Here is a 12376-nt window from a genome sequence, read left to right as displayed (position 1 = left end):
TACATGTATACAACAATAATTAATGAGACAGTTGTTTGCATTCATTCTGAAATGCCATATGCCGCTGAACGGTTTTAGAATTAGCGAGAGGAGGGAAGGGGGGGGGATATTACATGATAGAAATCATTATAATATTTTTATTTTTCGATTTTGAACAAGTTTAATGAAAAGGTGTGAGTGGAGGGGGGGGGGGCTGCCACAATGTCCATCGGTTCCTCGCCCCTATAAGACATGTCAAATTTCTTAAAAAGTCTTGCTTTTCTACATTTTTTCGCCATCAATACAACATAAGTTTCCAAAGAAATTGGCAAAAATATAATAGAACCATGACATACTTTCGTGTTTCTCATACGACGTCATAATCGTCGCAGCAGCAACACCGATGTCATTGACCACGACAGGGCAGTAGGGTTTATCTGATTCCATCGGAGAATATATTTTCGACTGACCAACGATCCCGTCCTTCGCCATGAAGAGGTTGTCGACAAACATTGGTAGTCGTAAGATTGTGTATGTCATGCCAAGAGATTTCGCAGCAGATTCAATGGGCTATGTTTAGGGGTGAACATAGAATAAAAAGCATAAAGAGTCTAAAGTCAACTGGTCATGGTCAAATCAGCACGAATCATTATCAATTAATAATAGACATTGGTTTAGAACGCAACACAATAATCATCTTAACCATGCATGTTAATAATTGTAATTGTCGTGATTCCCTGTGACCTTTCTTTTAATTTAAAATGGGTTTCCATTTTATTTTCTGTTTTAATGTATAAGAAATATATTTGTACCTTTATTTCAGTTTTAATGACCCTTTTCATCAATTCTCATGTATAGGTTCGGTGAGAGTAACATATGCCCCCCCCCCTTTGAGAAGCACAATTAAAATTTGTAATGTAAATATGCCGTTAAAACAGAAGTGTGCCCTCTTTTGAAAGTGAAGACCTTATTTTTTTTTTTTACTTGTCAAAATTTTCCTCGGGAAAATGTGCCCTCCCCCTTTTCGGAAAAACCTAGATCCACCCCTGGCGTAGACTTTTCGGATTATATTACTTATCAAATTAAACGAATGAACTTTATGATGATGTCAATCGGATGATATAAATCACAATTTTGCTTATGTTGGAAGCATTGGCGGCGGAAGCCAAAAATGTTAGGGGGGACCACTACACAATTTTTTGACAAGCAAAAAAAAAAAAAAGGTTAACAACCACAAATTATAGGGGGTCGCAGGAAAAAAAAATTGACAAGCAAAAAAAAAAAGATTTCCAACAAAAAAATTAGGGGGATCGTCCCCCCACCTAAAACTTAGGGGGGGACACGTCCCCCCCCGTCCCCCCGCTTCCGCCGCCTATGGTTGGAAGGGGTAACTGATAACCTCGCATAAGAAATGTCTTCCGTATATCAAATGTGGGAAAGAAATGGATCTGGGACTAACTTCTATATAGGAACCTCTTATAATATCATTACATGATATCGGAGTATCGACACATCATATTTGACAAACTACATTTGTCCATTATTTTTCCATTTAAAGTAATCTTTGAATATCAAAACGATTTTAAAATCTCCTTTTAAAGTTGTTTAAAGGACAATGAAGATGATGCACAATGACTGGTATTATCAAAATCGGTTTGGAAGTAATGACGTATTAGAGTTTCACTTAATTTCACAAAACAGGCAAGAACATTCTGGTTGGAGTGCTTGGTAATATAGGGAACAAATTTCCTATATACCAAACCAACTCATTATTTCTTTTAAAATTCGAGTAGACCATAAGTGAGGTGGAGCTAGTAGCATGCAAGTGTTTCAGTTTCTTACCTTAATTTGTCGTCCGAACATGATATCGAGATCTACTGCGGGAAAACTGACGACGATGACGTGCTTGACACCGGCTTGCTTGCCTGCTTCCATGGTACGGATGCTGATGTCACCTCGATCTTCCGTGGGAGGAACGGTCACGAACATGACATCGACGCCTTGACATGGAAGCAAGATGAATAAAAGGAATATTATGGATGGTAAACAACATGACTAATGTATTAATGAACTGAAGAAACTGAGTACGAAGAGGCCGAATAAAGAATGAGACTGAGGAGAACATCAAGAAGGAAATTAGAGGGGGGAAATAGAAAAAGAATCAGAAAACGGGTCCGAAAAAAAGAAAAAAGACGAAAAAAGGACGAAGATAAAATACTACTACTACTACTACTACTACTACTACTACTTCTACTACTACTACAAGTCTACAACTACTACTATACTACTACTACTACTACTACTACTACTACTACTACTACTACTACTACTACTACTACTACTACTACTACTACTGCTACTGCTACTACTACTACTACTACTACTACTACTACTACTACTACTACTACTACTACTACTACTATTACTACTACTACTACTACTAGTACTACTACTACCAATGATGATAATAATATTGATAATCAGCTGGAGGACTCAGAAGGGGGTACTCGTGAACTTGCAATCATCAACAGAGTAGGCCTATGTCATTAAGAGGTCTGAAGATTTGCAGAATTTGTTTTTCATTGTCAAAGGACGAAAAATGATTAATTATTATCAAACAATTAATAATTTTCCGTCGAGGAATAATTATATTAATCAGTTAATAGTTTCCGTCGAGTGGTTTGCCAATGAAAAACACTTTTATTCACAATCTTAATTTTAGCGGTCATTGGAACGTTGGACCGTCATCCTTATATAAAATTATGTTATAGAACGCTTTGGATCAACACAAATATGAAACTCAAACAAGGAAATAAGTCGTGAATAAAATAAAGAAAATAAAAATCGGAGATACCTTTGAGAGTGGAAACTAAGTTCTCTTTATCGCCCATTGCAGCAGAAACAACAGTGACCCCAGGCAATTCTTGAAGAGAAGATGCCTTAGCCATACTTGATTCCCGAACACCGGCCTTGATATCCAACTTATCCCCAAACTGGGAGGACAGGGCCCTAATTGTGGCGCCACCGACATTACCCGAACATCCAAATACGAACACGACTCGCTTAGCAGATCCAGACGACGTTGACTCCGGCGTCGACTTCATTCCTTCGACATCATTCGATGTCGTTCCACTGGGTTGGGCCTTTGGATTCCCTCCTGTCGTAGAACTCATGCAATTCCCCATTATCGGGTTTTATATGCGGTATTAAATCACCTTTAAAAGCTGCTTTTGAAATGATAGAGACTTTCCAATTGTTTTGACGAAATTGTTATAAATTTCTTTAAGGTTATTCCGTAAACTCTACACCGACATCGCATTATCTTAACCGCTGGCCTATACTGTTTATTGAACTAGACTATTTAAACATTACGCAAGTTGGCAATATCTATAAGAAGCGAGTAGAATGACCTTTATTAGTTGTGCTTATTCATGTATTATGAAAGCCAAAAAAAAATCAATATTATTAGCCACGCATATACCGTTATAACCACTCACCCGCAGTGACTTTTTAGAACCAGCTTAGCTTGACGACGAGGGTATTGTTGTGCATCACTGGCTCACTGGAATAAAAAGATCAGTTGATATAAACTCCTCAAAAAAAGTTTGGAAATCTGATTTTGATCGATAATCCCTCCTCGGTTTTAGTAATTATCAATGTGTAATTAATATTAATGAATAGATCATTTAATTTTCTTTAAAATGATACCCTACATGATATGATTACCTTATGATTCACATGGAGGTGCAGTGCCTTGAAATGTGGGGCAAGGTCAAAATTCAAAAGTTGCAAAATGACACAATATTGAAAGTCACTGTTCTTTTTCCGTGGTGATTGAGTTTCTCAGCGGTTTCTTTTAATTGTTTTCATGCACCTTAACATCAACATAAACATGGAATCAAACACACCTCTGCACAAGCAAACACATAACAAACAAACAAACCATCACTACATAAACCACAACAAAACATAAAAATGAAGAAGCAGGGGCTTGATTTGAATGGATTTCATCTCTATTGACACAGACAAAAGAATCGTGTTGTGCATTGACCCTTCATGACCATTTCTGCTCGTTTTGCAGCTTTTCAATTCAGACCTCATCCAACACTTTGAATCCTGCTCTTTTGGTGATGGCATTATCATAACAAGCATGGTATCATTTTAAAGAGGATTAAATGATCTTTTGAATAATGTCAAATATGCACTGTGTAAAATTTGAAGTTGGGGGAAATTAATGGCCAAACTCAGATTTCCAAACTATTTTGAGGGGTTTACTTTGCAGCATATAGGGACATGGCTTGAATGGTATTTGGTGTTGAGATGAGTAAAATATACCTATAAATGGTTACTTCTAGAGGTGGGCTATACAGGGGTAAAAATTGAGTGATATTTCAGAATAAAGCTTTACATATCTCATATGAAGCAGAATGTTGTTTTGATCGATATGGCATCATTTTAAAGAAAATCGGGTGAAAAATGGGACAATGCGGGCAAAAAAAAGATTTGAGGGGGCGTGGCCTAAAAGTGCCGAGTCATCGTCTCTTGAGAATGGCCAAAAGTCCTCATATTTTTATTTGAAGGCCTATTCAGCCGATTCTTGTATCTATTTATTTATATGTTACTAGCCTGATAAATCCATTGGCATTGTCAGAAAAATGCTTAAAATTTTCTAAAAAGTATTGAAAGGCAATTTTGATTTTAACCCTAAAGCGCGCCTTAGGGGCCATGGCCCCCACCTCACTAAATTTTACAGTTGAATTAAAACCAATGTGTTATATGACGGGCAGCTTCCTAAATTTTGTTTTAATTAGACTTGCACATCTTTTGACACCAAATGCATGAAATTTGGTCATACCACTAGGGAATTACCCATTTATAGCCCACCGATATTAATTACTATACCTATCATTATCACTATTATTATTGGATCAGAGAACTTCCAATGCTTAAAGGAGAATGAAACTCTTGGAGCAAGTTAGTTTTTGTGAAAGCAGAAAAATCAAAGAATAAGATCAACAAAAGTTTGAGTAAAATAGGACTAGCAATAGAAGAGTTATGAGCATTTGAATGTCGAGATCACTAATGCTATGGAGATCCTCCCATTGGCAATGCGACCAAGATCTATGATGTCACAGATGAACAACTCTCCCCTTTTGGACACTGAAAATATACCCCAAAACATCTCTTTTTGCTCATTCTAATCATATGACAAATGATTCATCAATGATATAATGTTGTGAAACCTCTGTACTTGTCCCCTCATAAAGAGAACACCTCACCTTGTGATAGACTCTATAAAAGTGAAAATATAAGTGAAATAAGTACTAAAGTAATGAGGGAGTTGTACGTGTGTGACATCACAGATCTTGGTCGCATTGCCAATGGGAGGATCTACATGGCATTAGTGATCTCAATATTCAAATGCTCATAACTTTCTTATTATTCATTCAATCTTCCTCAAACTTTCAACAATATGTTTTTTGAATTTTCTCTTTGATATGGATTCAGCTGGTTTCAAGGGTTTCATTCTCCTTTAACACCAACTATGCTTTTGAATGAATGAATTCAATACCAGCAATGTTATCCTTATCCCATTCTATTGGAAAATTTTGTTTGTTGAATATACTTGCACCGCAACATCATGTATCCCATCTTTTTAAATATTTTTTAAAATCTTGTTTTATATTAAACTGTAATTAAGATAGACATTGTAATATTAATCGTTAATTTATTTGTAGGGAACCGGGGAAGAAACAATTGGCTATTCTGAAACGGGTTATCCCTAAGATATACCACCGTCACTTTTGAATTATTTTATATTGAATCAATCCATTCATTCCCATAATACACGAAATAGGTGTAAATTTCATCCTCCTCTGTGTCGCACAGAGCTAGCCAAATCAACCATTTTTATCAGGGCCCTATTCTGTGGAACAATCTCACTGTTAAACTTCAGACAGCAAAGACATGTAAACTTTTCAACTTTATTTACAAACGACATTTACTTTACACTCAGCAACCCCTTTCTCTTGACAAATAATCATAGCCTCTCTGTTTCTTTCCTTCTTCTTTCATGTCCTGTCTTATGCCATATGGATGTATTTTTATGATTATGTATGTATTATGTTTTACGTCTTATGTTTTATGTATTATGTATTAGGTACTATGTGCGCTTATGAATGTTATTCTGGGCCATCCAAACAAGCCTGATGAGATTTTATTGGTCCACCACTATTTTAAAATGTATTTGTATATTGCTTTGTATATATTTTAATTTTGTGGAAATAAATGAAATGAAATATGAGTTCTATGTTTTGTGTTACATTCATGGTTGCGTGTAAATATCGTTACACAATTTTATAATCATTTGATCATGCAATGAATATTTTGTTTATATTCATATATTTTTAATCGTGAATGATACTACACCAAACCAGACCCCAACTTCCCACCCATAATTTTCTTGACCAGTGGTGTTACTTGTATTTATCTCGTCATATCATAATGATGTGGAAGTAAAGAAACTTTGGAACTTAACAATGTGTATTTTGTGTTAGTCGCCAGCTTAAACCCCCATTCCACAGAGAGCGAGACCTCTGAGAGACTGCTGTAAGACCATGAAACTTGCTTGATCTTTCAAAGGTCTTTCAATGGTCTTCGTGGTCCTCGTGAGTCAGAAAACTTTTTTAAACGATTCACTTTTTGAAACGATGCTATAGGACTTGTCTAAGTCCAGTAGACAAGAAGTATCAATTACTCTTTCACAATCATTATTGAGGAGTCTTTCTGAGCCATTCCACAGGGGACAAATTTCAGTGAAGACCTTGCCAATTTTTGGACTGTCAAAGGTCTCCCCTCTGCATGTGGAATCGGAGAAAGATGTGTGTGTGTGTGGGGGGGGGGGGGGTGGAACAACCCTCTGTGATTGGGGGAAAATGACAGAATGAGGTAGAAACATAGGAAAAAATTATGTTTTCTCGTTTAGATGCTGTGTAAAAAGGATGTATATGTTATACCTTGGTCACATTTGCTCTACGGCGGCCGTAGATACCTGAATTCGAGAGATTTCTGCGGCGGTCGCAGAAAATCTCCGGTGAACGCAGGGTCGACGTACGGCGGCTTCCTATTTTTTACAGGCCGTAGAATTTTAACGCGGAGTTATAACATTATTTATTTTCTACGCTCGCCGTAGAAATTAGACTAGCCGTAGGCATGGCGTAAAACGGTCTACAGCGGCCGTACGTCGAGCGTACGGTGGCCGTGCGGCTGCCCTTGTGTTTTTCTACCCTCCTTTCCCCTTCCCCTTTGTGTTATCTGCTCTGGAGGCACCAGGCGCGTATCTAGAATTTCGCACCTCGGGGGCCCGACCTATAATTTTGGCCCCTGTGTACTTGTGTAAAAAATGGGGACCCCTCCTCGTTGGGCAAACAGGTGCCTTGAATGCATGTTGAATCATCTTATTTCATAATCACATGAAAAGGGGCAACTGCAGACCACTTTTTTAATGATGACTTGATAAAAAGCAAACTATCCATGAATATGATGCAATACCACTTTTTTTAAAGAACAAATGTGACCAGGGAGCACAGATATTGCCCTTTCATCGGAGCATGGACCTACTACTTCAGAGTAGTAGGTCCATGATCGGAGTAAGCCCTACTAGAATTATGTGGATGGGCGCTTTTTATTTCTTTACCAAGGGTGGATTTTGCTTTCGCAAATAGAGAGGAGGGTGTATTTTCATCCAGTATATTTTCCCGATCGGGCGTCATGGTATAGTGGTTACGACTCTCGTCTTTCAATCAGAGTGATTCGAATCCAAGCCATCGCGTGTTTTCCTTCAGCAAGAAATTTACTCACATTGTGCTGCACTCGACCCAGGTCAGGTGAATGGGTACCCAGTAGGAAGAAATTCCTCGAATGCTCGAGCGCTCGATCAAGGTATAGCCGTGCTAAAGCCGGGGTAATAATAACATTATCATGTTAAACAGGGCCCGCTGGGAGAGCATTCTTTTATATCTAAAGCGGCTAACCTGAGTAAAATATGACCTTATTATCATTATTATCATTATCATTATTATTATTATTATTATTATTATTACTATTACTATTATTATTATTTATTATCATTATGAGGAGTTAAATGCTGATTTTTGTTGTTGTTTCCTAAGGTGTAGTTCTTACTTAAGACTAACGCGTTTATTAACATCTTAACTTTATTCATACAAACAAGTTAACATGGTTAAGGGAGATTTATTTCATAAGTCCAAATAAATAATGCGAACGCGATATTTGATAGCTTGTGTATAGACCTGAAAATATAATATTCTGAGAAGTTTTGTAAGCATGAGCAGGATGGGTATCTATCTATCTGTCAGCGCGAGCTGAAAATTGTTTATATTCCAAAATGACCCAAAGTTTGGAAATTCTAAGCATTATTGGTAATCATGAACAGGATGGGCACTTAAAAATCATACGATGCGAGCGCGAAGCGCGAGCTGAACATTTTCATATTCCGTTCCAAAACCAGACATTCCAAGCAATTTAGGTAATCATTAACAGGATGTCCATCTAACTAATCATTCGATGCGAGCGCGAATCACCCCAAAGGTCGAATTTGCCCCCCTTTCTAGGTCGAACATTACTGATCGTATAATATTCAGATCAGTGTCGAACATTAATTTGGCGGCCCCCCTTCCTAGGTCGAACAATTGGCGCCCCCGCACTTTTATTACTCCCCCCTTTGTCATTTTCTTTTCTCTTCTCTCATTTTCCCTTTTTCTTCTTTCCTTCTCTCTTTCTTTTCTCCCTTTTCTCTTTCTCTTCTTTCCCCCTCTTTTTTTATCTCCCTTTCTTTCCTCCCTCTTTTTGGCGCCCCCTTTTCGCCTACCCGGGACCCCGGACCCCGAAAACCCACCCCCTCCCTCCCGCCCAGAATACGCGCATGGGCATGGTGCGACACTTTGAAAACCTTCTTAAAGGACAAGTCCACCCCAACAAAAACTTGACTCAAATAAAAAGAGAAAAATTCAACAAGCGTAACACTGAAAATTTCATCAAAATCGGATGTAAAATAAGAAAGTTGACATTTTGAAGTTTCGCTTCATTTCACAAAAGAGTTATATGCACATCCGGTCGGTATGCAAATGAGGGAACTGATGACATCACTCACTCACTATTTCTTTTGTATTTTATTATATGAATTATGAAATATTTTGATTTTCTCGTCATTGTCATGTGAAATGAAGTTTTATTCCTCCCTGAATACGTGGAATTCCATTATTTTAACATTTTGTGGTTCAGGCAAGGCGGTCCTAATCATCAAATTCGTAAGAATTGAAATATTGTATAATTCAAACAATAAAAAACAAAAGAAATAGTGAGTGAGTGACATCATCGACTCTCTAAGTTGGATGTAACTGGCTCGTTCATATAACTATTTTGTTAAAAATAAGCGAAACTTTTAAATGTCATAACTTTCTTATTTTACATCCGATTTTGATGAAATTTTCAGCATTGTGTTTGTCTGATTTTTCTCTATTGATTCAAATCAACATTTTGTTGGGGTGGACTTGACCTTTAAATGAAATGTTTAATGTAAAATATCATGTGACAAGCAATTCATGGTATACTCACTGTATAGTCCCCCTGCAGCCGCCGTGAGGGCGCCTTGCGGCCACCTCGCGTTTGCCGTAGTATTTGTCAAATACCTACGGTCAGCGCAGGGTCGCCCTAGGGCGACCGTACGTCATGATTTCAAGGACATACGTCTGCCGCAGATTTTTTTTTCTCCATAAATTAAAAAATATGCCGTGCGGCGACCGTAACATATGTGACCGCTAGAGTAAGTGGCCGTGGAAATTCTGCGGCGACCGTAGAATTGCTACTCGCCGTAGAAATTTTAGAATCTACGGCGGCCGTAGCAAATGTGATCAAGGTATAAGCTATGACAGATTTCTTTAGACAGTGAAGAAACAAATGATACGAAAGAGTGAGAGAAGAACTGGGAAAGACGATATGGGAAGAACTGGGAAAAATTACATGAGTATTCCTCCTCTTCCTTCCTCTGCATTTCGGAAAAAAAGGGTCTTATAACAATGTTCTTTTCATTTCAGATGAAAATTGCATAAAACATGGTTAAGTATGTATATTTTGTATTTAATGTATTTCTATGCATTGATGGTTGTATCTCCCTCTTTGTATAGAGGCTCTTGATCGAGTCCCTATGCCCTCCACTCATGCCAAGTGGCATCAGAGTCTTTTTATTCTTATCAATATATGCTAACTTGTTTTAACGATGCTTGCTGTTTTACATATGCTACGTGTTATTTCTATAACAATGGTTGAAATACGATCACTGTTAGAGTAAAGCGCATTGATTGATCACATATGTTTATTTGTAAAATTTTGATTGTAAATAAAGTTTTACTCTGGAAAGTAGAAAAGGTGTCTTCTTCTTCTTTCTCTTCTACTTTCCTCTTCTTCTTGTTCTTCCTCTTCTACTTCTTCTTGATTGTAAATAAAGATTTACTTTGAAAAGTAAAAAAAAAAACTTTCTTCTCCTTCTTCTTCTCCTGCCAGTTCTTCTTCTTGTCTCCTATTTGTTCTATCATTCATGTCCCCTTTCTATGATCGACCTGGGCTTTTCATAAAAATATGAAAATGAGGGATATTATCCCTTTCATTTAAAAAAAAAATATTGAAGTAAACAAAAATTGTCATCAAACTTCAAGGCTGAATCTCAAACCACTACTTTAAATTTCTAAAAGTGATGAAAGGTACATGCAATGATCACAATATATAATTTTCATTAAAGTGATTGTTTTTAATCATATTTCCTGAACGAAATATTCAATACCCAACAAACAATCAATGGAAATGCTAATGCATATGATAAATTTCAAAGAATATCACTAACTGATCAAAAATAGAAGAAAACTAAGCAATTCACAGACTTGAATTCAGACAAAAATAATAGTGAATAACCAAATAACAAGGCAGCTCCCCCAAACAGTTTTACCATGAAACAATTAATGACAATGAGTACCTGATTATTTGAAAATAAGATGACCCAATTTCAGTAGTGGTTTTTCTAATCAATAATTACTTTACTGTATTTTCATAATTAATAGTATTTGTAGTATCATAAATGCTTGTATTATTCAATACATCATTGAGCTTAATAATTACAATGATAATAACAGTCAGTTTTTATAAAGCACATAACAAATATGTCTCTATGCGCTTCAGAAAATAAAGGAGAGGAAGAGATATGTTGGGGACTTCACTTTGTTGAGGTTAGGAACAATTTAAAGGACAATTCCACCTCAACAAAAAGTTGATTTGAATAAAAAGAGAAAAATCCAACAAGCATAACACTGAAAATTTCATCAAAATCGGATGTAAAATAAGAAAGTTATGACATTTTAAAGTTTCGCTTAATTTCACAAAACAATTATATGCACATCCTGGCTGGTATGCAAATGAGGAGACTATGATGTCATCCACTCACTATTTCTTTTGTATTTTATTATATGAAATATTCTAATTTTCTCCTCATTGTCAAGTGATACAACGATTAATTCCTCCCTGAACATGTGGAATTAGCATTTTTTAATACTATATGGTTCAGTCCATTTGGTCCGTATTGTCAAATCTATAAAAAATGAAATATTGTATAATTCAAACAATGAAAAACAAAAGAAATAGTTAGTGATGGACATCATCGACTGAGTCACCTAGTTGTGCATATCACTGCATGTTTTGTGAAAAATAAGCGAAACTTAAAATGTCATAACTTTCTTATTTTACATCCGATTTTGATGAAATTTTCAGCACTATCCTAGTTTGGTTTTTCTCTATTTATTCAAGTCAGCATTTTCCTGGGGTGGACTTGACCTTTAAATAGGTAGGTTTTAAGGGCTATTTTGAATTTGTTAACTGAATCAATTGTTTTCAGGGAATTTGTTCCATAAAACAGGGGCTGCATGAGCAAATGAACGGTCACCATATGTTTTTGTTGATATAGGAGGAACGATTAGCTTTGACCTGAATTACCATACCAACATAAATCAAAATGAATGCCTTGATATAAGTTCTCTCAAAATACATAAATTAAAACAAAAATATTCAAATAAAACCCTCAGAATATTTACATACACAAATAAAGTAATATCCACATTAAAACAAGTGGAATGCCTCTGGCCGTCTCACCTGCATCACGCGATTCAATATAGCAGCAGTGCTGATTTTGAAAACTACTATAACTCGCACATGATGTTCAGTGATACTTGGTTACTCTTATTTCCACGTTTTATGAACTAGACCAATACACTTAGAGATATGATGGCAATTCAACAAATACCCCCAACGTGGCCAAAGTTCTTTGACCTTACAT

The 12376-nt window shown here is 36.5% G+C and overlaps 1 protein-coding gene across 1 annotated transcript in view; it reads right to left on the bottom strand.

Moving 5' to 3' along the window:
* LOC129272865 (uncharacterized) overlaps window positions 1-3396 on the bottom strand; it is a 4475-nt gene extending 1079 nt beyond the window's left edge. The window contains exons 1-3 of the mRNA XM_054909955.2: window positions 2834-3396; window positions 1822-1979; window positions 336-549 (exon numbers count right to left, since the gene is read on the bottom strand). Coding sequence (XP_054765930.2) covers window positions 336-549; window positions 1822-1979; window positions 2834-3164 — 703 coding nt within the window. The 5' untranslated portion in view covers window positions 3165-3396. The remainder of the gene's footprint in view (window positions 1-335; window positions 550-1821; window positions 1980-2833) is intronic.
* Between the last annotated feature and the right edge of the window lie 8980 nt (window positions 3397-12376).

Source organism: Lytechinus pictus, chromosome 12 (assembly GCF_037042905.1).
Source record: "Lytechinus pictus isolate F3 Inbred chromosome 12, Lp3.0, whole genome shotgun sequence".
Classification (NCBI taxonomy): Eukaryota; Metazoa; Echinodermata; class Echinoidea; order Temnopleuroida; family Toxopneustidae; genus Lytechinus; species Lytechinus pictus.
Note: the sequence above shows the minus strand (reverse complement) of the source record. Positions and strands in the feature narration are given on the sequence as shown.